This window comes from Pundamilia nyererei, unplaced genomic scaffold (genome assembly GCF_000239375.1).
Source record: "Pundamilia nyererei isolate P.nyererei 1_Seehausen unplaced genomic scaffold, PunNye1.0 scaffold00050, whole genome shotgun sequence".
NCBI lineage: Eukaryota > Metazoa > Chordata > Actinopteri > Cichliformes > Cichlidae > Pundamilia > Pundamilia nyererei.
The window spans coordinates 1363818-1389049 of record NW_005187451.1 but is presented as its reverse complement, the minus strand read 5'-3'; the positions used below and the strand labels follow the sequence as shown (position 1 = coordinate 1389049).

Below are 25232 nucleotides of genomic sequence, written 5' to 3'. Positions count from 1 at the left end.
CTCTGTGGCTTTCCGATCCAACAAAAATCCAACAGGTTACACAACATGTAGCTGTTATAGCACTTAACAGCAGCAGAGGCTGTAAATAAACACAAATATCTGCCATTCTGCTGACTCAAAGCAAAGTCTGCCAGAATAAGAGTGGCTGTCATCTTCATTGTCAGGTTTGGAGTTTAATTCACCTAATCAGCCCCATGGGGAAATGCACAGCACGAGGCAATTACAGTGTGTCGGTGAGGAAAGTGTCCAGAAATCATACTATATACTATACACATAACAGCAAACAGGTTTGTAGATTCTCGAGGTAACAAATCATTTACATTGTACACGGTGCATATAATGTTCCAGCAATGTTTTCTGCAACAACCCCAATGTGCACCGATCACTTCTAATAGGCATCACTAGTGCACACATGCAAACAGGACAAAACAAATAAAAAAGAAGACTAACATCCAAAAAAGAAGAAAAAAACAGAAGCACAAAATTGTTTTCCTTCTTTGTTGTTTAAATTGGCGAGCATTACTGCGACACCAGGCGTGATATCAGCCCGAAAGACTTTACCAAACAGGAAATTGTAATCTTGAGAAAGATTAATTCCTACATTTTACTAACTTCATGTGTGTCTGTTTTAAATGGGGGGAAAGTATTGTGGAGAGGAAGTGGTTAGTTAGTCTGACAGGATAATAATGTCCATTTATTCCAAATAACATTTCATTACTTCTGGTGTTGACAGTCACGCGACTCTTTCCCTCACTGCTGCAGAGCAATAACCACACTTCAAGCACAAGTGCTAACACTTCTACTTGGTAGAAGAAGAAAAGAATAGAAAAGAACTAAATAAAATATGGCGTCTGAATTAAAAGAGACACGACTCTATCAATAAAAAGGAAAAACCTCTTCTGGTAAATTTGGCTGGTCAGGTTTTTTAGGGTCAAGTTCAATTCTAAGCAGCTCCCGCTATCTTTGAGTGATTCCCTAGAAGTCTCCTTCTGACGCCTCACTGTGCTCAATTTTATTTCCATCATGCATCCGCGATGTTTGCAGAGGGCAAACCTTAACCTGGCACAATCCAGTGTTTTTCTGCAGACCATTTCACACACTCTACATCCAAAGACGATGCATTAAGTGAAGATACTGAGCAGAAGACTGCTCATTGTTGCCCCAGAGTTCTTCTTTCTGTCTTTCTGTTTCTTTTCTAATCTCTTAATCTATATCTTGTTATTCTGCATACCATCCACAATTTACATCTAATGACTGAACGTTACCCTGAAGCAACAGAGCTGTCAACACGCTGGATTTCAAAGCACCAAACATCAAACTTGTGACGTAAACTAAGAGAGAAGAAGCACCAGGCAGTTGTGGCCCTGCCTCTCCTGGTGATCTTAGTCTTTGTAATTGAATGTGACTGGGGACAATGGGCCCCGAAACCACAGATATCTATTAACCCCTTAGCAGTCCAATTAGTCCCCTAAACCATCCAATGTACCGTGGGCGGTACGTCCGACTGCTAACAGGTTAATGGAACTGAATGATCAGACGATGCTACGCACAAATAAAAACAGGGCCACAACTGATGCTCACTGTGTAATCCCTCCCAGATGCACAGACCCACGAGAAGCCTGATCCAGAGTCAGTTATCCATCTGACAGGACGACATGTGCTGGAGACACAGCACAGAGGAGGATGAGACCCGAGGGTACGGCTCACAGTAATTAAACGTGTCCCGTGTGCATGAGCGTCTATGTAAATTTATCACTGTCATTTATGGGAATGTGTTGTTTTTTAAGAAGTACTCAGATGAGTTGCAAGCATCCGGATCTTTCCTTAAAGCTGATGTTCTCAGAGCCCGCCCTGACCCTGTCTTCAACACTGACCTTTGACCCCTACAGTTTGTCAGCTGTGTTCAACAACGGTCTGCAAAGCATAAACAACAGCAAGCTCCATCTGGAGCGCATTTACCTTTCTAAACTATTTCGGAATTTAATTTTGTTTTTCACTGTGCAATATAAAAGACATTTCGAGCCACGTATGCCACAGCGCTTTTTGAAACCAGATGTTACCATAACAGACTTTTTAAACTCAGTAAATAATGTTGCCGTCTCTCTATCCTCTGACTATCTGACTAAATGCTTTGTGGAAGCACAAATCTGCAATTTAGGGGTGTTTTAGATTGACTGCAATTTTATTCTTTTGTTTTCAGAATCTGGTTTGGCTTTAAAACATTCACACTTCACACAAATCGTATACATGTGAATAACTCTGCAGAAAGAACAGGCTTGAGGAAAAGTACTCCACAAGAATTAAAAAGGTAAGTAGCAGTCGTTCATTAGCTGCTATTCAAATGCACTCGATTAATTCATCATCAGTAATGTGATCACATCTTTTTTTTAAAGAGAGATTATACAAACTTATATACATTGTATCATCTTATATGACATTAGATCTTTTCAAACATTTAAACTTTTCTTTTTAAACAAAAAACAAAGTAAAATATGAAAACATCATACCTACACAAGAACAGAAAGTTAAGGAAAAACTAAGTAAATTAGAAAAAAATTAAATAAAAATAAAACAGGGAAAGGGGGTGCTTAAATCCTATGTCTACATTAAATAAGAGGAAATCACAAATCTTTTCCATTTAGTCACAGGGTGGGTAAAATGCATTGTTCTAAATACTGAGAAGGGAAGATTTCAGATATCCCACAAAGGGTGTCCACTGTGAGTGAGATCTTCTCCACCCTCAAAAATGTCCAGACAGTATTAACCCATAGTGGTGCAGATGGAGGCGGAAGAGATTTCTAAAGAAGTAAAATACAGTCTAAGAAGAAGGGAACAGAAAACCAAGACATCAGTTTGCTGGGGAGATATATTAAGAGGGATCATTGGAACTCCAAATATGCCAATTAGAGGATCTTCTTGGATCTGAATTCCAAAAACCTCTGAAAGTACGGAAAAGAAATCCCTCCAAGATTAATGCAAACTTGGACAGAAGAAAAACACATGGCTTAGGTTGCAAGAGGAGGTCACATTGGTCTATAATTGAAGGATAGATTTTTAGATAAATGAAAAATGGACTGTGTTTATTACTTTACACTGCATACAGTCCTCTAAAGCCTTTCTTTACACATGACTTCATACTGACAGAGTTCTGGTCTGATTTATGATCAAATGGTTGGTGCTCTGTATGTTTTCACTTACAAAGTGTCCGTGACTTCATCAGATCAATAGTAACGGACATAAAAGTCTCTGGATCAGGCTCTGATGAATGTTCCTTCTATCAGCTTCACCTATGAAAAACTGAAGATATTAAAAAAACTTGTGGTCATGACTCCCGTGGATGCTTTTTTATGGTCATAGCAGGATCTTACAAAACCACCACGTTGCTCTGACAGCACATTAGAAAGAAGCAGCGTTCGTGAGAAGGATAAAGAAGACAAAGGTGCAGACTTGATGAGCCAGAGCAGCAAGTCTGCCTCTGTTTAGTGTCGGGGACTTGATCTGTGACCCAGCACTTTGAGCTTATTCTGTATTTTTGAGTTTCTTATGTGAGGTTTAATTATAAATTCCTATTCAAAGGAGCTTGCAAAGAAAAGTGTCTGGACTTCTTTAAGTTGCTTATCTCTCTGTGGGGGGAAACTCCCACTAGGTTTAAATCTGGGACTCTCCACCATTTGACCTTAGAACTGAAGAAGCTTCTCGGATGAGAGGTGAAACGTCTTCAAGCAACTTAAAGAAGTCCAGACGCTTTTCTTTCTGCAAGCTCCTTTGACTACGATGACCTGGATGACTGAGAACCTTCACAGGCATATAAGTTCCTATAAGTTTTTCTTATTTAGGGCGTAGCTGAGTTTTAGTTTAGCATTACTATCATCTGTCTCTTCGGTTTTGTGTCTTGTTTCTTGTCTAGTCTGTCATGTGTTTTATGTCTGTGTGTTCCATATTGTCAAGCCTGTGTTGTCATGTCTACGTCTCTCCATACTTCCTGTTGGTTTCTTGGTTTCTATCTTCAATGTGTTCAATTTTACTTTTCCCTGTGACATCATTATGCTCATTCGAATCAGCTGTGTCCCCATATGTTTCCACTTCCCTTGGTCACCTCCTGTGTGCATTCATTCTGTGTTTTCATTCGTTCCTCGTCTGGTCGTCTGCTGTGTTCATGTCATATTTCCAGGTTTTTCTATGTATCCATGGCAGTTCATGTTTTAATCTTAGTTCACCCAGTTTAGGTTATTGTTTAGTTTCGCCTTTGCCTTTTGTTTCGTAATGTTTTCCAGCCTTAACTGAACGGCTTTCTTCACGTGTCTCACTGTGACAGTTAAGGCTGCAAATGCCTTTTAAGAAAGGGTGAAAACTGGCATAGGCCACAAACACATTGCTGCTTGTGATGTTTCTTGGTCTCCATTATAGAAAAGTCAAAGCACTCGCAGCTGGTTGGCCTGATTTTAAAAATTTACTCTCTCTTTGCTAAATGCAGCTTCTTAATTGCAGTAATTGCATTCATTTTCTTTAAAAAAACAAACAAAAAGTAGAAGGCTTAAGAATAAATGGCAACAACTTCAATATTAAAACCACAGAACTGCAAAGCTCATGAATAAGTATTTTATGACAGACTGTAATTACGTCTGCTCATAAGAGACCGGCGGCGTTTTCGGTTCACTATGGCTCTTTTGTTTAACGGGGGAAATTCTAATTGAGCTGAAGCAGACAGAGAAACCTCAGATGCAGCAGATCAGCGCTGTCGACCACACACAGATGCACACTCAGATGTTTGCAGCGGTGATTTCCAAACGGTGTGCCATGGCACAAAGGTTTGTCCAGCTGTGTTGCTGAAAATGTAAAACTGGCCGTGAGCTCGACATGTGCTTCTCATCAGCTTGACGTAGGATACCGTGTACCAAACCATCAGATTAAGCTCAGGCTTCACCCTAAATCCTTAATTGTGAGGTAATAACACAACATAGATGCATACTTTATAAAGGGAGAGGTCTACAAACACAGCTAGTTATGGCTAAGGCGGTCTTTGTGATATATGACTTCCCCCCAGCACAGACTGCCTAAATGCTGATGGTGAGATACATACGTAGCAAAAATCCACACAGTTAAAATCTTCTGGCTTTTCTTCTTGTAGTGAATGAGACGTCAGCCGTGGAGCTTATTATGAAACGCTTTAGCACCACCGTACACACCATAGTTCTCTGGAAAAGAACAATTACAGAGTGATCAGGCTTCACTGATGCAAAATAAACCACAAAACTCAGCTCTCATGTTTCTGTCCATGCTCATATACTGACGCTGACTAAACTTGCTCAGGTACAGCTTCATGGTCCCACTATTATGCCATCAGCAACCTTTTACAAGCATGTAAAGACTCAATTTAAGGAGATTTAAATCTGGCAAGGTAGACAACATTTAAATAAAACAGGAAGACCATATTTTTGGCCACTCTGAGGTAAGTTAACAAGCTATAAACATAATACTGACATATTATCACTTTATAAAGTGGCTGTGGTGAGTTACTGTTCCTAATTACACATCCTGTAGATACAGAACATTTGGAGACTGGAAGTGTTTTGCACAGTACTGTGCAAAAGTCTTGAGCCAGCCCTCATTTCTTCATCTCTTGCTGAGAAAATGGGAAATGCAGTAGGTGCAGTGATTCATGGAAACACACGATACAGCAAATAAGGCAAAAGCAGAATTTGAAAGTCAGCATTTGGTGCAACCATTGTTATTTGCGAACCACATCTCTTAGGCAAGCTGTCTCGTTGTTTCTTTGGGCTGTTTTCAGGAATAGTTCTCCAGGATTCTCGAAGGACATCATCTTTGGATGTTGTTCCATCCACTGCCGTGTAACGTTCAGGTCTGGGCTCTGGGGAGGCTTCTTGACAGCCAAATCCAATGAGACCATTTCTGATGAGGCTTCAGTGAACAGTAGATGGATCAACTGAGCGGCCAGATTTATCTCTTGTGTCCTGTGCCAGGTCTTTGCTGGATTTCTTTCCTATTTCCTAAGGACATGAGTTTCGATACTGTTCATCCATTGTAGGTGGTTTTGTTCAACTTCCTGGTGCAGACGATTTCACGCCTGTCGAGACTGTTCTGTGATGTTTTGTGTGTGAAAGATTCAACTAAGAAATTGGAACAAATGATGTGATTGTGCACCAGGCTGCTAGTAACAAAGTGCCTGAAGACACAATTTAAAATTGCTAAGTTGTCTGGTGACGACAGATTCGTTTCATGAGTTCGGCAGCGTTTTCATGCTTGGGTGATTCAGAGTTCAGCGTTAAGTAACTTAACAAACACACAAAGTGGCCAAGCCCAAGGACTGAAATGAAAATTTGTGAAAAAACTCAAAGACCTTCAGAAGGTCTGGAGAGTTTATTTACTTTACATTTACTTATTCTGATAACCTGATTACCTGTATTAAATAAGTAGACCTCACTATACCCCAACTGTATGTATACTGTCTGCATCAGAGGGATGCAACATTAAATTTGATATGAAACGCTGCACAAAACGTGGTTTATAAGAAAATCTCAGAGGAATTTGACCATTTTGTTCCACAAACTGAGGGTTTTGCTGCACGTCTAAGGTTACTGTTTTCCTGTTCTGGGTCAGACATATTTATCTGACCTGTCCCTAACTCTTACCATGTGTTCTGGGTCTGAGCAGCAAGTCATCTAACTTCATTTAGGAGAGCCGAGTCCTTGAGGATATCAGGTGATTTTGATAACAGCTGCCGCTGGCTGTCTTTTCTTGGTTGGGGGCTTTTAAAGGCTTCTTTCATTTTAGCTGCCGTGTTCTGACTACATTAGTTTTTTGGTTCAAACCACACTTTCAAACGCCCCACTACACAGTCCAAATGGGTAGTTTCCAGCTGCTTGGTGCCAGCTATACCAGCTGCAGGCACACATGTATGATGTTGTATGTTGAGTATTTGCCATTCTGCATTTTTACTGCTTTATTGCTCATAATAATAAGCCCAGCCTCTGCACTTTTACTGTTGCCCTTTCATTGAGGCTGTCTCTAAAACAGCATAATCAGTTGATGTCTAGACTACATTATTGAGGAAATTACTTTTCTAAGGATTGTTTTAGCTAACAAATTCATCTGATTTCATTGTTTTGCATCATACACTTAGAGTCTGGAGGACTCATTTGGAACACGTTAGATTTACTCTCATGTAGACCTGACGCCAAAGTTGAACATTCCCATGGTTTGCAATGGCATGATCTCATGTTGGCTGTGACTTCCAAGGCGGTGATTTATTATTCTTTAGTGTGTAAATTGTACACGGTACTACTGAGTGTTAGTACATTTAGGTGCAACATCTGTAACATTTCAGTGTGGACCAAGTGAGATATTACAAGAGCAATGCGCGTCTTCCAAAATGATCAAGGCTACCATATTGTCTGCAGTTGAACAGTTCTCTCAAACATGCACAGGAGTACATGTTTGGGACACGAGTGGTATAATTTAGCTTAATACGTGATTACATAGCTCTGAATCCTTAAAACTTAAAACGTATTTCTAACTCGCAGGAGAGAAATAGCAGAAAAGGTGAGCTCACAGAGAATCATCAGTCAACTATGGAGTTCATTTCAGCACTGCAGTTTTTAATAGCAAGGGGGGGGGGGTCACTTTCCCTAATCTCAGCCTCAGCTTTGATAAGCACTCTGTGTACCTCCATTATGTACACTACAAACACAGAAAAAGACATTAACAGCTAGCCAGTTGCTAATCTTTTTAGCTGGTAAAGTGTCAGCTACACTATATGGACAAAAGTACTGGCCACACATTTAAATTTTTAAATTCAGGTGTCTTTGGGCCCACTGCCACAGGTGAACAAATCAAGTCTTCCCTCTTAGATATTTCACAATCAGGAAACGTTTAGGCACCGCAACAACTTGGACACAAGTATAGATAACTTGTTATTAATCTCCGTCTCTCTTCCACTGCATGTCTTCATCCTGTCTTCCTTCTCTCATCCCAACCAATCACATCAGATGGCCCCGCCCCTCCCTGAGCCTGGTTCTGTCGGAGGTTTCTTCCTGTTAAAAGGGAGTTTTTCCTTCCCACTGTCGCCAAAGTGCTTGTTCATAGGGGATGATTGTTGGGTTTTCTCTGTATCTACTATTGTAGAGTCTACCTTACAATATAAAGCGCCTTGAGGTGACTGTTGTGTGATTTGGCGCTGTATAAATAAAATAAAATTGAAGTGAAGTGACAGACCATGTAAAATTACATCATTTTCATTCCTTGCACCTGGCTGTTCTCAGAGGAATATTTTTTGTGTTTGTTACCACTGACCTATGAATTATTCAAACATACACAAGACACTTAACTCAGGGGATGAACCAGCAGCCTTGCACAAAAGACACAAATTTGTTTCCCATTTCTTTAGTTGAATCTACAAAAATATTAACGATCACAGTATTTTACATCAACATAGTGATTCTCAAAAGCTGTTAGCTGAAAACTTGACGTGTTTGGGTGTGTTGCTGGGTCCTGAGAGATGCATCTGGGCCTCGAGCTCCTCCATGTACAGTCCACCAAGGCATCATCAGAAATGGTTTCAGTAAGGAGGTTAGCTTTTAAGAAGCCGCTCTTAATGAAGGGAAAAAAGGCGGAGATGTGCCAAGAACAAGGCAAGAACAAGAACTGGACTGAAAATCAATACTAAAGAAACATCGAAAGAGGCACAGCAGTGAGAGTCTTCAGCCATGGAGGCACGGTGGAGGCTCTGTCATGTTTGGCACTGCTTCATTCATGCTGTTGGGGATTTAGTCAAAGGGTTGCAGTGAGACTTTTAATCCAATACCATCTGGATAGCATCTGAGTGACAGCACCTTCATATTTCAGCATGACAATGATCCCAAAACCAGCATCAAAAACATACCTGGATAGAAAAGCAGTGGAACACGATCGGCCCCTGATCCGTCCTTCCCAGAGCCCAGATCGAAACATTACTGAAACAGTGTGGGCTCATCAGGACACAGGGCAGAACAAAAGGCAGCCAACAGCCAAAGCTTTGTCCTTCAAAAAGCCTGGAGCACGTTTCCTAAAGACTGCTTGAAGAAATGACAAGAAAGCTTTCCTAAGAGTGTTCAGACTGTCTCTAAGAATAAACGTGATCATACCAAATATTAACTTTCAAGCTTTCTAGACTTGTGCAAACTCTGTTTTTGCCTTATATGCTGTAATTCTATGTATGTTTGAGCATTTCAGTAAAACGCCTATTTCTGATTTTACTGGAAAAAGAAAAAGAAAAGGGATGGCTCAAGACTTTTACACAATATTTTACGTCTGGTCATGATAGTCACAAGCTAACCCGTCAACTTACTTAACAATGTAATTATACAGAAGTGCAAGCTCACACATTTTTCACTGTCCAGCACCGCTCCTTCCCAGATGATGACGTGTGTGGAAAATCTTTTATATGAAATTGTTTCACCACTGCTTTTTGTTTCAGGTTCATGTCTTGACAGCCAGACACTTATCAAAAAACACAAACAAGAGCAGAGCTACAAAAGGTCAAAGGGATACTGGCAGGAGCCCAGACAGTGATGTCAAAGAGTCTAGAAGGTCATAAGGACATTGAACCTCGGGTTGATGAGCCTCCAGTGGAGATTAGAAAACAAGTTCACACAGCAGAGAGAGAAAAATGTTTGACAAATACTTCACGAATGGGCCACTTACTACGCATGGGGTTATGTGGGCCAGTGGATCCTAAGGTCATCTAGATGTGACTGTTTTTTAAAAGGCAAGAAGATCCTTGAACCTTAGGATCTGTAAAGCTGTCGAAGTTTTAAACATAAAGGATAAAGTGTGACGCGGTTTTCTGTAGCAGTCTTCGGGGATGAGCGTCCAAGATGAAAGAAGTCGCTCAGTGACAACTGGAAACCTTCCACTCGTGTGTCGTGAGTTGAACCCACTGAACTACGAGCACCTTGGGCCACGTCATGAGGTGCAGCCCTAAAAGTTAATACCTATTTTAATACTCCGCATCCATTAAAACATAAAACTCACAGACACAGTTTCAGTCTGCCACACTTTTCTCTCCTCCTCTATTTTCTCCCGAACCTCCACCTCTCTCTTTTGGCATTCCTGCCTAATAGCATCATTACTGACTCTGTCCAGCTAAACGCCGGCTGCGCGTAATCTCACACGGGCGGGGCAGTTCAGACCAAAAAAAAGCTACTCTGGAAGGAAGGAAACAAAGGGACGAGGGGTAGAAAAGGACGCGAACGCCAGCATGGAGGGCTCTGTGATAACGGCCTTTGATCTTGCAGAGAAGGCAGAAGCTGTTCCATCATCTCCTCCCATCACTCTGCACTCCTTTGGTTGATCTCCTTCTAACTTAGATAACTTGGATGGAAATTTTTAGCAAGGAAGGCCAACAACTTACTGGAACCAACCCCGAGATCTCGCAGCTGAAACACAAAGAACGTGCAGAATAAAACAAGCAAAACTCCAAGAAACACGTCGGTGGTTTGTTCCATTTTCAAAACCTTCACGCTGATGTCACGCAGGCATGAGTCAGTAAAATCTGTCCATCTTTCATCCTTTCTCTGTTTGGACTTTAGCTTTCACAAACACATTCATTGTAGGGAGACAAAAGACATTACGGTGATTAATGATACTCTCTGCCTAACGTAGATCTTTTCAAGTCTTTATCATATATTTTCAGAGTAGATCAAAGAACCCTAAGTCACAATGGCAACCCTACTCTAGCTCATCTATCTTTAAAATAGAAAAAGCGTTAGGTTTAGGTGTTAACTATCAGTTTTAAGGATACCGGTGTTTCATCCACACTCGATGAAAGTGTAGTCATTTTCACTATATCCTCAGTCCTACTGGAAGTGTGTCGACACCATCAAAACCAGCAACAATGCAAGATAGGACTGGTAGAGCATTACCGCAGATCATAGACGTCACTGACCGCAAAGGGTTTGCAAACAAATATTAAACCCGATTATGCTGTTGTGTACATTTTTGCAAGTTTATTTTAAGTCCTCTAAAGTGGAAGACGGTGCTACCCCCAAACGCCTTAGACACCCTCCATTAAGCTGGAGTGTGCACTACAACATAGTGTCAAGGTTTAAAAGGCTCTCTGACTTTCCTGGACACGTTAGGAACCAGGTGCTGGGTTTGGATCCGTCTTAACCTTGGACGGTTAAACATTAACACGAGCAAGCGTCAGACACTCACAAACACATCCTCTCACAGCGAGGTAGCTACATGGATGTGTGTGTATGTAAGGATGCCAACAGGGCCATGCAGACAGATAAGTGTCTACCATTTTATTTCCTGTCATTGTCATGCAGTGTTTGTTTCTTTAATTGCACAAACTGGCATTAGTCTTGGGCTAGAGGCCACGTTTCGTAGCTCGGGAAGAACGGAAGCGTCGTGAAATGAGTTTAATTGTCTGTAAACTCTCAAATAAATGTTCCAGAAGTGCAGCGAGTCTGTTTGCAACGCACCTTTGGCTTCTCTGCATGAGCCTGAAGTCCTAATTGACATATTGATCGTCAGACTGCAGCCAGAGAAGCGAGATGTTCGTGTTTGTAGCTGTCCAGGACTCTTCTGTACAGCCACTTCTCTCATTAAGCGAATGCCCATTTCAAGAGTAATGACATATTGTATTGTTAAGAACACAGGCAGACTTCAGCGGTAAACACACAGCCCTTGCACTGTGGTAAAATGACTTGTGAAGGATCCTGTGCCTTTCTTTCTTTCTCTGCCTGCAGGATGGAGGAAAGGGGGGAGGCTTCCTGACTGATCTTCCCACACAGGCCTGACCCCAATATCCAGGCATCCTCCTGACTCTTTAGCTTCACACACGTTCAGGCAAGCACGCACAGACACAAAGATTGCAAACACACTCTCTTGTTTACAGTGTCGGATTGCAGTGTAAATAAAAAGGGAAGCTCTGATTTAAAAGCAGCCAAGTCAAACAGGAGGGACTGCGTTATCGCACCACGTTGGATGCAAAGCAGAGAAAATGGATCCGCAGCACAATGAAGCAAACCCTTAATAAAACAAAACCGACTCTCTCCGAGGAGCCGGGATTTTGTTGGAAAAGGACAAAAAGTGGGAGAGAGACGGGGTCAGAACATTTGGCAAAATGCTCAGCTACCCCTGCTTGCAGTGTGCTGCAGTAATCATTCCTCTATTCCCCCGGGGGTGTCGGAGCACACATCCTGACATCCTCGTAAACACTTTAAGAAGCAGACAAACGTCACAAACACAGAGAGGAGTCAACGCTGGAGCGCTCAATCGAGCTGTTGTGTTTCACTACCAAAGGATAATCTTATAATCACTTCTCAATGAAGTCAACATTTCCTCTAAATTAAGCCCTTCAGTTACACAAACAGGTTAAAACCGCAGCATTCTTTCACTACTGTCTCTCTGTCCAAGAGCATCGCTAATCACCTAAGATTTACTTTCCCCACAGAGGCACGCACTAATGAATTCATCATTTGTAAGATTTGTGTATATTGTGCATTTTTTCCTCCTTGAATATAATTATTATTCTAGGCACAGAGCAGACTGAAACAATGATTGAAGAAATGTGCTTCATGAGAATTTGTGACATGCTGAAACTGAAAAGAGAAAAAAACATCTGGAATAGGAATCTGTGTCTTCACCTCACAGATCACCTCCGTCTATTCATCTTTTCTTTCCATCCTTCAGATCCTGGAATGTTTGTTGCTCCGAGTGCATTTAGAAAAAATGTAGGTACTCTACATACGACATTAAAATACGAAAGCATTGTGTTTCATGCACTTTGTGAAGTAATATTCACGAAGCACATTTTGCAGAATGCTACGTATGGAAACTAAACATTAAATACATGCAACAGCATGTCTTCATCCTGTCTTCCTTCTCTCACCCCAACCAATCACAGCAGATGGCCCCGCCCCTCCCTGAGCCTGGTTCTGCCGGAGGTTTCTTCCTGTTAAAAGGGAGTTTTTCCTTCCCACTGTCGCCAAAATGCTGCTCACAGGGGGTCATGTGATTGTTGGGTTTTTCTCTGTGTGTATTATTGTAGGTCTACCTTACAATATAAAGCGCCTTGAGGCGACTGTTGCTGTGATTTGACGCTGTATAAATAAAGTTGAATTGAATTGTGGTACACTTAAATGCTGGTGAAAAGTAACCATTGAGCCTCCTTGTTTTGAATGAAATAATCACGAAAGGGGCTTCCACTCGCTGGGCCCACGTCCTCATTTTAGTTTTGACAGCGTTCTAGTAGGTAAAGGTGATGCTTGGACATGAATTGATCTGCGGTTTGGGGACTGGTGACAGTCTAGCAGATCCCCATGCACTAAATAGAAGTGAAGAAGTTAAAGAATTGAGAACAAGGAGGGAGGGTGGGGCAGGTAAACGAGAATGAACAGCTTGCAGAACTGAGGGAACCTATATAGATGACAATCGGAAAGAGCGTGTTTGGAGGCGTGGTCCCACTCCTGAAATTCCGATACATAATCTCCAATTAGGTGAGTCAACATTACCACCCAAATATTCAAAGCCTAAATGATGACTTTAATCTGCTGTTGTTCAATAAGACCAATAAGACTGATGTCCTCAGTCTCACATTACTCTTCACAAGGACTCCGTTCTTGTCAGATGTGTGTGTTGAATATTTGAATACTTTTCCCCCCATGCACCTCTGAAGACTAATACTAGCCAGGGATACTGTTTGACTGCCCAATAAAATACAGCCTAGGTATTACTTTTCAGAATGAGAGAGCACCCACGAGTGATGATAATCATCAAGCTGCACTGCAAACCTAAAGCCACACAGTAACCCTGGCGGAATGCTAATGATACAGTGACCGCCAGGCTGAACATCTGTGCGAGATGAAATGCCCCAGAAGTGCCTCCCGTGGAGGTGTGAGGAGGTTGAGGCAGTCAGAGGGCGGCCTGTGAGCAAACTATCACATTTGTCACACCTCTGTCTGCTTTTGTTTAGACTGCGAAGAGTAAGCACCAAATCATCACATTTAAAGAGAAGAAAAACAAGAAAAAAGAAGCAGAATTGACCTAATCAAACCATCTCTTCGTCTCTTATTACATTACCTGGGTCGTGAAAGGGCACCAGGGCAAAGTTATACAAAGGTCTCTTCGGTCTGCTCAGGGATGTCTCCAAAATCTTGGATGCGCCCTCTATCACTTGGACCAAGTCGTCGTACATGGAGCCGGTCACATCAAAGACGAACGCCAGGGTGGATGCGCCCTCCGGGATGTCCTCCTTTACGGCCCCCGTGTTTGCGTCTTGCCCTGCGGCCAGCGCCACTGAGAGGACGAGCGGAAGCCACATCAGTGATCCAGGAGTCTTCTCTGTCATTGTTTCACGATATTTTGTTTTCGCCATTGGGAAACTCAGAGTGAGTCTCGAGATAGAGGCAGAGACATCTGGCTCTCACCAAAAAGTTTTGAAAATTTATAAGAGTTGATCAAATTCCCAGCATCAGCGAAAGAAACACGGGAATCTCCCGGTGCAGCTTTCGAGCGCCTACTTTTTGGTTCTCCTGCAGTCTGTTGTTTCCTCTCAACGCTCAAGCTTAACTTCTGTTCCCAGCAGCTGTGGCAGCCCCTGTTCCCTCAGATCTGCAGAGTCAGAGCCCCTGTTCAGCTCTGTCATACAAAGACCACCTCTCAGCTGGCCAGAAAGTCTCCAAGGCGCAGACCCATGCACAATAGCAGCGCTATGATTGGACAAGATGTTTTGGGTGAGTTCCTTTACTTCAGCAACGACACAAAAGTACCACAGTACGATTATTTCTTAAAAGCTGTCGTTATAATTCATTTTTGACAGATTCTTTTTAAATACCGGTGTAAGCTTTGACGCTGGGGCATGAACTGGACATGCCTGGGACGCTCACCTAAAGTGAAACGAGCTGAAATAAATGAAGGTCTGCAGTATTGGGGATTTTGAGCACTACTGCCATCTAGCGACTGCAACTTGGCTTTTACACAAATTTTGTGTTAACCCAGTTGTGTTAAAGGTTTTTAATAAAAGGCCCATTTTATTTAAAAAAAAAAAAGTAATAATCCCCTTAGCAGTCCAATTAGTCCCCTAAACCATCCAATGTACCGTGGGCGGTACGTCCGACTGCTAACAGGATAATAATAAAAAAAACCTCATTGTCAGTATCAAAACTGAAGATCGTTTTGCATGGAAAGAAAATCAAATGTTTATCAGAAGTTTTTATTGTGACATTAACGGCAGAAAAATGACTGCAAAAGTAATTTTAATTTGCTCTTATTTAAGATGAGAAGAACTTTATTTATCCCGAGGGAAATTCTTTTGTCATAAACATGCTCAATGCAGCAAGAGGAAAAGTTAGTGCAGAAAAAATAAAATAACATAATTATCAGCGCGAGTAATTATGACAAGTGACATGTTAGAATCAGAATCAGAAAGGGTTTATTGCCAAATGTTGAGCAGGTTTACAACATTAGGAAATTGCTGCGGTGCTTCAGTGCAAACATACTGTCATAAATTACGCTTAAATAGACATGAAAATAAAATTAAGAATAAGAATTAAAAGTGCAATGAATAAAAGAGAGTAGCAGCATGTAATGGGGGAATGAAAAAAACATTCAACATACAGATGAGTAATAATATTGCACAATCTGTGGGAATAAAATGCATTCATATTAATCCTATAGGATTAATATAATAAAGTCACCTACAGAGTGATGAAGAGTTGTACAGTCTCATAGCCACTGGTAGGAAGGATTTCCTGTGGCGGTCAGTTCTGCATTTAGAGGCGATGAGTCTTTGTGCTCCGATGGCTCCTGGGATGAGAGGGATGGTCTATGATGCTGAGAAGCTATTTTAATATTCTCCTCTCAGACACCTCCACCAGGTTCTCCAGTCGGACACCCGGGACAGAACCAGCCAGCTTGTTCAGCATCAGCTGTCTTCACCCCACTGCCCCAGCACACAGCTGCAAAGAACACAGCACTCTCTACCACAGAGTGATGGAGCATGGTCAGCATTTTCCTACAAACATTGAAAGACCTGAGCCGCCTCAGTAGGAAAAGCTGGCTCTGCCCTTTTTTGAAGACAGCGTCTGTGTCCAGTTTACGGTCAGTGTTTACCCCCAGGTACCGTTAGTCCTCAACTACCTCCATGTCAGCCACTCTGATGAGTTTTTCATGTACATCTGAAAAAACAAGCCAGGACCCTTACTGCAAACTTTAATCAGTTTTGAGTGTTCACAGCGGGTGTTCACCAAGTTATAGTTATTATTATTATTATTATTATTATAATTATTATTATTATTATGATGATGATGATGATGATGATGATGAAGGAAGGCTCACAGGAGGCTGGAGACAGTTACCATCATGGGCTCATCTGGTCAGGATGAGAATGAACAGTCATCAATCACTTGCAGGTTTCTCGTTTTATTGAATAATCAGCATTAAAGGAAAGACACGCATGAACTGCTAACTCTGAAAGGAAACAAAGTGTGATTTAAGTAAGTCAGTAAGTTAAAATAATGCATGAACTCTGGAGCCTCAAACAGAAACTCATCTCAGCTGCCGCCCCATGTGGGAGTGAAGAAAAAGAGAGCTGTAGGTGAGTGAGGTCCTTATATAACAGGTGACAGGTGAGTGCAATCAAGGGCAAGCCCCACACCCAATCAACGGTGAGGAAAAGAAACAAGGTGCATCTGGTGAGGTGAGTGTGCTGAGAGGTGAGTCTTTACTACACTTATTATTATTATTGGATTAAGATGCCAAACATCAGTTATTTACTTGCATTCTTAAACAGAAAATTAATTACTGAGTTGTCAGATAAGTCATGTAATGAATTTTAAGTTTTAAAAGGTTTTGGCAGATTTCAATAATGTTTGTGTTTTTTATGACAAGTGATCGAATAAATCTCTTAAGCAATAAATATCACACCTGTTTTCTTTCTGACATGTCAAATGTGTTTTGATGAATGTTTAGACAGTTTTGATTCATATCGAAATGAAACTAATTCATTTGTTTACTCTTGATGTTGAAGTTCTCGAGACTTTCAGATGGATCAAACTTCAGTTGGTGCACTCATGATATTACTATCTGGAAATAAAGACCTCTGAGAGTCTCCATTACAGGTTTACATTTCTGTTTCACCACTGCGATGCTCATAAGTTTTATTTTAGTTTCTAGCTTCAGTCCCAGGCCAACAACCTTTAAACCATTTTGCCCATTAAGGGCCAGAACTGTGTGAGATATCAGGTGTAAAAGGATCACAATGTCTTTTTATCAATGGCAACAGTAAATGATTACCTTGTTTGGCCACTAGGTGGAGCTAGTCAGCCACAGACGTCCTGCCTTTTTTCTTTCTTTTTGCTTTTTTGTAAATTTAACCAAAAAAGGGGCGGGAGGGGGTGATTAGTACTGTAAACAGTGTCGCTGATTACAAACAACAGAACGTTTATAGCATATATCAAAAATAAATGTAGCTCTTACAATGATGGGAGACATTAATCGCCTGTCTTTTCCGAGGATAATTTCACGAGGTCTTTAGCGGAGGATGTGGGTGGAAAGTTACACGGAAAGATTCAAATAAGAATCCAAACCTCTCTAACCAAGATTTGCTAAAACGATGTAGGAGGAGAGCAGCTGCCTGTGAGAATTTTGCATGGCAAACAAACAGGGAGGTTAAAGCTATTTGAAAATGCACTGGGTACAGAGAAATGTGTCTGCAAGGCAGTGATTATACAACACATTTCTCTGTATATATAAATCACATCTTAAAGGGGATCGTTAGCACATTCCAATTTCACAGCTTTCTAGCAATATGATCAACCTATCACAAAACAATCTGCAGAAGTAAACGTGTTGGCACACTGTGAATTTACACTCCTTCATTCCCTGGAAACAAGTGTATCTACTATTTAACACACAAGAGCTGTGTTGCAAGCACTGACATGTGCTATGACTTGCTTTTAAGGTAAACACCACATTAGGTTAGCTGATAGGGCCATGACAAACAGCTGAACGTTGTTTAAGTTCTGTAGAAGTCGATGCACTTGTTTCCATAATCCAGTCCAGCGAGCAGAAGTTTACATGAACCTTTCTGACCTTGACACTGCAAAAGGGCAAATGTTTAAAAAGGATGTGGCAGTCAGTTAGAAAAGAATGAATCTTAATATTACAGATAAACATAAAACCTTTTAAGTAAAGTATAAGAACAAAAACTGTATTCATGCAAATCAGTGCTTAAAGGTTAAATTAGGTTCTGTACTGGCCATGGAGCAAATCTCACCATCACCTCACCAATATACGAAATGACCTCAGACTAACTTATCTCTGTAATAAGGTTGCTGTCCTCATTTAACTTCACCTACGTATACACAGGAAATTCCTCATCACCTGTGGAGATCAGGTATCACCCACTCATTGTTTTTCTTGTGGGGTTCCACTGGGAAGCTGTCTGGGTCCCTCAATTTTCTCCTTATGCATGCTGCCACTTGGCAACCTTATCAGACAGCATGACATTTGTTTCCATAGTTACACAGATGGTACACAGCTATGTGTTTCTACAGAGCCGGATGACGTGGCTGCAAACCTTTTAAAACTTAAGACAAAATTGAAATTATTTTATTGGACCTTTAAAATCAAACGAGATCTGTTCGTCCATAAGGTGGGGACACTAGCTGACAGAGTAAGAATTTATCAGAAAGAAAGTCCTGCTCCATCTCTGGAAATGCCAAGACACGACACGTCCTGAACCGTCGTGACTCTGAAAACTTCCATCGTGCATTTCCAGGAAGTTGAGTCTGTTCATTAAACATTGCGTCACTGATCCAGGTGACTTCTTCAAAAATGTTTCGGATGAATAGAATGAACTTCCTGGCATTTCCTTACCTGGATGATTAAACACGCATCAAGTCATTCATGTATGCATTATGCATTCGTTCCCAGTAGACTGGATTACTGCAGTGCCCTTTTTTGCTGGACTTCCCCCAAAAATCCTCATTACTGTGCAGCTTCTCTAGAATTCTGCTGCAGGGTTATGCTAACATGTTAGATACTGAATGCTCCACAGAGAGCCTCCCTTAAAAAAAATCAGCAAAGCAAACCTTACTGAGAATTTCAAGAAGCTGTTAAAAGGACGCATTTTTAAGCTGACATTTTCTTCCACTCAACAATAAAACGACCATACAGCCGCACCTACTGAGCTCAACGACATTTAGCAATCAGGTAGATAGAAACCATAGCAGATCTTCTTCATCAGTGTTTACTAATGTATTATTTGTATGTTCCTGTGTGTTTCTATTTCCGCGAGGTTGGTTTGTTATTTAAATGTCTGCTTAATATTTAGGTGACCTTGTTTCTTATGTTTTTATGCCCATGAAGCTTTTTGAAGCTCTATATGTGATGATGGGCTTTACAAAGAAAACTGAATTGAACTGAACTGTCTCTGTGATTGTTGTTTTAACGGTGACACAGCTGCACAGATTTACTTAATAAACACAACAGTGGAAGTAGGTCAGTTTGTACAACAACTGTCCCGAGCATACAGCCACCACAGCTCTGATCTAAATACAAAGAATTAATGATTTACTTTGTAAACCAGCAGGCGTGGAGCCCGTGTTGTCATTGGACCAGTTACACGTCTTTGGTGTGACTCACACCGGTTTTTGAGTTAAACATCACCTTGATAGCAAAAGCTTATTTTATTGTGTTGAACAGGGTTCAGCGCACAAGTGTAGAACATTTAAAAAAAGAAGAAGAAAAAATCCAGCGGTACATTACAGCAAATACGTTTCTTTTATCTCATCTTATGATTAAACATCTTCTGAAAACTGAAGCATTCCCTCCTTTGTCAGCCGTTGGTGGAAAAACAATACGTCACTTTCTTTTATCACTGTTTAAAATTTAACAGGACTCATTATGGCAACCAGTTTGTTTGTTTCAGGTTCTGTCAAGCGTTGGAGGTTTGGCAGGAGTACAGACGCCCGAGGCAGAGATTTACCAAACGTGCCAAAGCCAAACAGTTCAGTGGACTCCGAGTTAAAGTTGTGCAACTTCCTTTATAGTTTCACAAGAAATCTAAAGCTAACACACGCACTGACTTTATACTACCGCTTTCAATTACTCTACCGGCACTTTCCAAAAGATATAGCAGTGAGACCTGGGAAATGGCCTGTATTTGTATAGCGCTTTACTAGTCCCTAAGGACCCCAAAGCGCTTTACACATCCAGTCATCCACACACTTTGGATGGCAGCTACATTGTAGCCACCCTGGGGCGCACTGACAGAGGCGAGGCTGCCGGACACTGGCGCCACCGGGCCCTCTGACCACCACCCGTAGGCAACGGGTGAAGTGTCTTGCCCAAGGACACAACGACCGAGACTGTCCAAGCCGGGACTCGAACCGGTAACCTTCCGATTACAAGACGAACTCCCAACTCTTGAGCCACGATCGGAAAGGAAGTGAGAAAAGTGCAGTCACCTTGTAGCTGCAGCGTTTTTGTACTGTGCTGTGCTGTGTTGTTGTTTCCCACGATTATCTACAAAATCTTTTTTAAAATCTTGCTTTCTGTTTTCAGAATGATGCTGGGAAGAGATTTCTTATGACAAACAATGAGGTATGACTGGTTTGTAAATCTGCATACATGCAGGTAAGTGGAGAGTACACACAATACCAAAGTCACGTTTTCCTGGCTGAGAGCAGGCCTTTGGGGCATTACAAGACACAATGTTCTTCTATTACGAACAGTAAACAACTCCTCTTTTTACCACGAGCAGTCCTGCAAAATTAGAGTTTGTCGTCTTTTTACTTTAATAAATTTAAAACTGTAATAAATATTTTAACTACTACTTAAACTAAGATCGCTGAACAAACTGAACAAATGTGAGCTTGTTGATTATATATTGGATGAAACAGAGTGTATAAAAGCAAGATACAGTCATGATGTTAACAGTAACACATGGAGTCCTTGTTAGTAACTTTCAAACTTCTGCTGAGCACCGAGGTAACGACAGGAAGTAAAAAAGCACAGTGCCAAGGCACGGTACAGTTTCTCTCTGATAACTAATACCTGCCTGCACTGCTAGAAGGTGCTAGAATGGATGACTATGATTGCATCAGTCAAAGCGAGTAAACGTTAGTTTAGATAATACTTTGGAAAAATTCAGCGCGCACAAACCAGCTGAGCCACTGTCTCTGCGCATGCTTGTGTCTGAATGCAGGCTGCCGGGACAAGTGTGACTTTAGTGCACAAACATGTTCCGCATGACACATGCGCTCCATCATTCCAGTAAGCCAACCAGAAAGTCCGCCCTGAGGCCTGGTGCTCTGTCGCCCGACAGACCTAATCCCCGGGCTTACTCCCTCTCATCTCACTAAAGTCCCCCCTTTGTAGTGAACACAACTCATCTGGCCAATGAGGCTCACTGGTTTTGCGCGCACACACAACAACATACCCTTTGTAATCCGTCCCTATTCTCTCTTTTATCTCTTTTTCCCACTCTGGGGTCATCCCTTTCATAAACATACACTGTGTGCAGTATAGACATGGGTAACCATGCGAGTATAAGCATTTGGGAGCACAAACAATTGTCCTCATTCCCTCGTTCTAACCGCAGGCTACAGTGTGCAGTGATAAGAATATATCCTCCTCTTTCCTAGTTAGCTATTTTTTTATTATAGTCAGTTCAAATCAAGAGGAGAGATGAGACGCAATAAAGAAATTTAGCTGAAACGTTACGTTTAAAGGTACGGCAGACTTTACGCATGAGTACAAAAGACACTGATAGTTGTTTTTAAGACAGGCTGCACTGCATTGTTTCATCCGGGAAGTCAGGCAGTGCTGGAACAGACAAACAAGCAAAGAAGAAGTTTCTCCCTCTGTCAGATCTAACTGGATCCCATTTGTTCCCTGTTCAAGAATCTGGGCTCTGGCACTATTTGATCTGCGCATTCTTCCCTTACAAAAACCCCACATTAAAAGCTGGTTGCATAATTAAATGCTCGGCTTTGTTTTTCACAGGCCAGGAACTCAGCGACGCTTCGAGAACAGCGTGCGTACGTGTGTGCGTGCATGTGAATAAATGGGCGTGTCGGAAAGTGAAAGAGAGAGTACAACAACAACAAAAAGAAAGGAGAAAAAAAACAGACAAGGTCGAGAGAAGCGTGAGGAAGGAGCGCGCGAGCCGGAACAAGCTGTAACTTAGTAAGGTCAGGTGACTTCTTATTTACACTGGAAGATGTGCGCGTTTGTCCCAATTCACTGCGGCTCTCGCTGTGTTGTCATGGACACAATTGAAGACCCCAGAAAGGACCGGAAACAGGCCAAGCAAGTTGCGACATTAAAAGAAGCCCTCCAGTAATATGAAAAAAAGCGCAGTGGTACAGCTATAAACCTCAGTAGTTTTGCAGCTTTTTGCACAAGCTTGACATCATGAGTCACATTAAACAAAACTTTTTCTTTTTTTCTGTGAACTTCTCAACCACGTTTGTTGGAACTCGTGTCCTGCTGTTTGGAAACTGTTGCAAGGTGTTTTACCACATGACTAACATGACGGGAGATTTTACAGATTCTTATTGTGCGCAAAATCTTTGCACAGCAGTACTGGAGCTGTTAGGAGGATATGAAACTGTGGATGTTAAAAGCTAATGTAACATTTAGGCCTTTGCAGTGTAGATTTGGGTCAGTCATATGACTTGTGGGATCTGAGTAATTGCCAATTCCTCTCTACTTCTCTGATAAATGGACCAGTCGACGGTCATCGTCTGCGCTAATCCGTTTCTGTCCTTTTTTTTTTTTTTTGCTGAGCGTGAATGCTTACAACCTTTTTTGTGGAAGTGAAGACGCGGTGGGACAACAGTAACAAAATGTGCCACTAAAAAGAGGATTAAGTGTAAGCACTGCGTTAGAGACGCGGGGAGGAGGATGTGGGTGAAGAAATGAATGTCTTATGCAATGAAGACACAACGTCCATCATTCTCTTGATCACCAGTTGGTCTTTCCTCCCTTCTTCACGCGTGAACCTGTGCGCCGGTCATAGAAAAGACACAAGCAGGAATATTGTGAGAAAGAAGGCCTCATCTTTTCTCAGACGAGCATTTTCTCAAAACATTTCCCCGAACTTATTTTCTCGAAAGAATGTCTGCTATAACCGCAAAACGACTTTCTGACAATAAAGTCTTTCACGGCCCACGTATGCTTGACAGAAGGCGTCAATATTTGTGTCAGGCGTGCAGTGTTTTGTGCGAAGAGGGACGTTTTGTCTTCGCGCAGGGATGCGTCAGTCAAGAAGCAGAAAGTCTCACTTCCCATAGCCTTGAGGAAGCGGAATTGTGGATGTTTGCCTTATAAGAACACGGGACAAAATGCTCAGACTGCATGTTTGAAACGCAGAAAAACACAAAACACGGACCGACGTGCAGCAACTGCACATCTTTTAGAGGCTTTGAGAAAAATCCAGATTTTAATGATCCAGTCATGTGAGTTTTCATTACACAGTTTCCTACTTCCTCTGAACAGAAGGATCCTCTGTGCTAAACAAAATGATGGTGACAGTTCATCGCGTCTCCCATTTTGCTGGTATTTGCATCAGTATTGTTATTTTTTTAATGCCTCACCTATTATAACACACATGCACTGGAATCTTGGTCCCATAATTGCTTCACATCCAGCCTTTAGGCTGTCTTTAATGCATGTTCAGCTACAGAGGAACTGGATCATTTCTAGGCAAAAAACACACAACTCATAATCGCACACACAAACTCAGGACACATCTTCACCACTACATGCTGTTTTAAAAACAAATTTATGTTCCAGCCCTGCCTTCCTCTGTGGCACCAACAAAACTCACGTGGACAGGCTTCAGATTACTAATATAATTCACCATGGAAACACAAACACACCAAGCGAAGGCTTCTGAGGCAGATTTATCTGTGGGCAGAGGTGGTCACAAGGTCACTGCAGGTTTTCCTGTATGAGAGAAAGTGTGTGTGTGTGTGTGTGTGTGTTTGCTGTACGCGTGGTGTGAAGCAGGTGACCTTTTCTTGTTGCTTTCTAAATGAAGACATTTATTTAAGATATGTAATAGCCTGCAAAGCGCTGACAACAAAGCCACCTCGGTGACCTTGGTAATCAGTGAAAGACAAGCAGGCACTACAGAAATGTCTGAGCGTGTCGCACGTGTCCGAGGTTGTAAGACATGTGACACGAGAAACACTGAAGGTGTATTATGCTCATTTACGTTTTGGGTATGTCTCCTCATTATAACACCATTATGGGTCAGGACATATTTGCCTTCCCCAAGGACATGATGTTTTCACAGTTTATCTGACTGCAGGATTATGCAAAAACTACCATGACAATCTTCATGAAAGTCAGCTGAGAGGTGCAGCATGGACACAGGAAAAATCCACCGAAACATTCATTCGATTGAAGTTGAAGTTTTCTCAAATGAGGTATGAAAGACTCGAGCCCCCTCACAACCCTATATTGGATAAGTGGTTAAGGAAATGGATGGATTAAGGCGCCAGCCACACAGGCCTGGATACTGGTTGCTAAAATCCTGGCAACTCATAATCTTTGTAACCTCTAACAACCAACAAACAGCTGCGATTCAAATTTTTATTTCCTCGGTTTGGCATGAAGTAATATTTTCCCCAGTAAACAGTGAAGACCAAGGAGTCTCTGTGTGACTGGACTTAATTAAAATATGATGGTACCTGGACTCAGGACCCTGTTTTTTTTTTTTTTGGAAAGCACAACTAATTTTGCAGACGGCATTAGGAGGCTCTACGATAAGCAAACCTGCCAAGGGAGCTGCCTGCTGCTGGCCAATGAAAATAATGCAATTTTAAGGCCTTTTTGTATCGGCTTAACTATTCAGACCCAGAAAAACATCTGTCTTTTATGTACAGTCTGTGCAAAACACACACTAACTGCATCGTTACTTCTTCAAACTGAGCTATTATTACTACCTTATCTGTCAACAGCAGTTGCTTGAGTTGGCTGCTATAGCAACCGCTAACCAGGTTTGCAGTACATTTTGCAGCTTTGACCAAACAAACGTTTCTAACAGTCTAGATCTTTATCTTCTCCTCGCAGTGGAGCATTTCCTGCAGGCGATATTTTTACAGTGAAAGATATTTCGAGATGTTAATTATTTATTTGCTTATGAATGAATAAATAAATAAATAATTAAGCTAACACTTATCTACTTAAATGTATATTATCTTTATTGTATA

At 41.6% G+C, this 25232-nt stretch overlaps 1 protein-coding gene across 2 annotated transcripts in view; it reads right to left on the bottom strand.

The window, feature by feature from the left end:
* hmcn1 (hemicentin 1) overlaps positions 1-14686 on the bottom strand; it is an 81677-nt gene extending 66991 nt beyond the window's left edge. For both annotated transcript variants that reach the window (XM_005733124.1, XM_013910866.1), the window contains exon 1: positions 14086-14686. In XM_005733124.1, coding sequence (XP_005733181.1) covers positions 14086-14380 — 295 coding nt within the window. In that variant the 5' untranslated portion in view covers positions 14381-14686. The remainder of the gene's footprint in view (positions 1-14085) is intronic.
* Positions 14687-25232: the final 10546 nt, after the last annotated feature.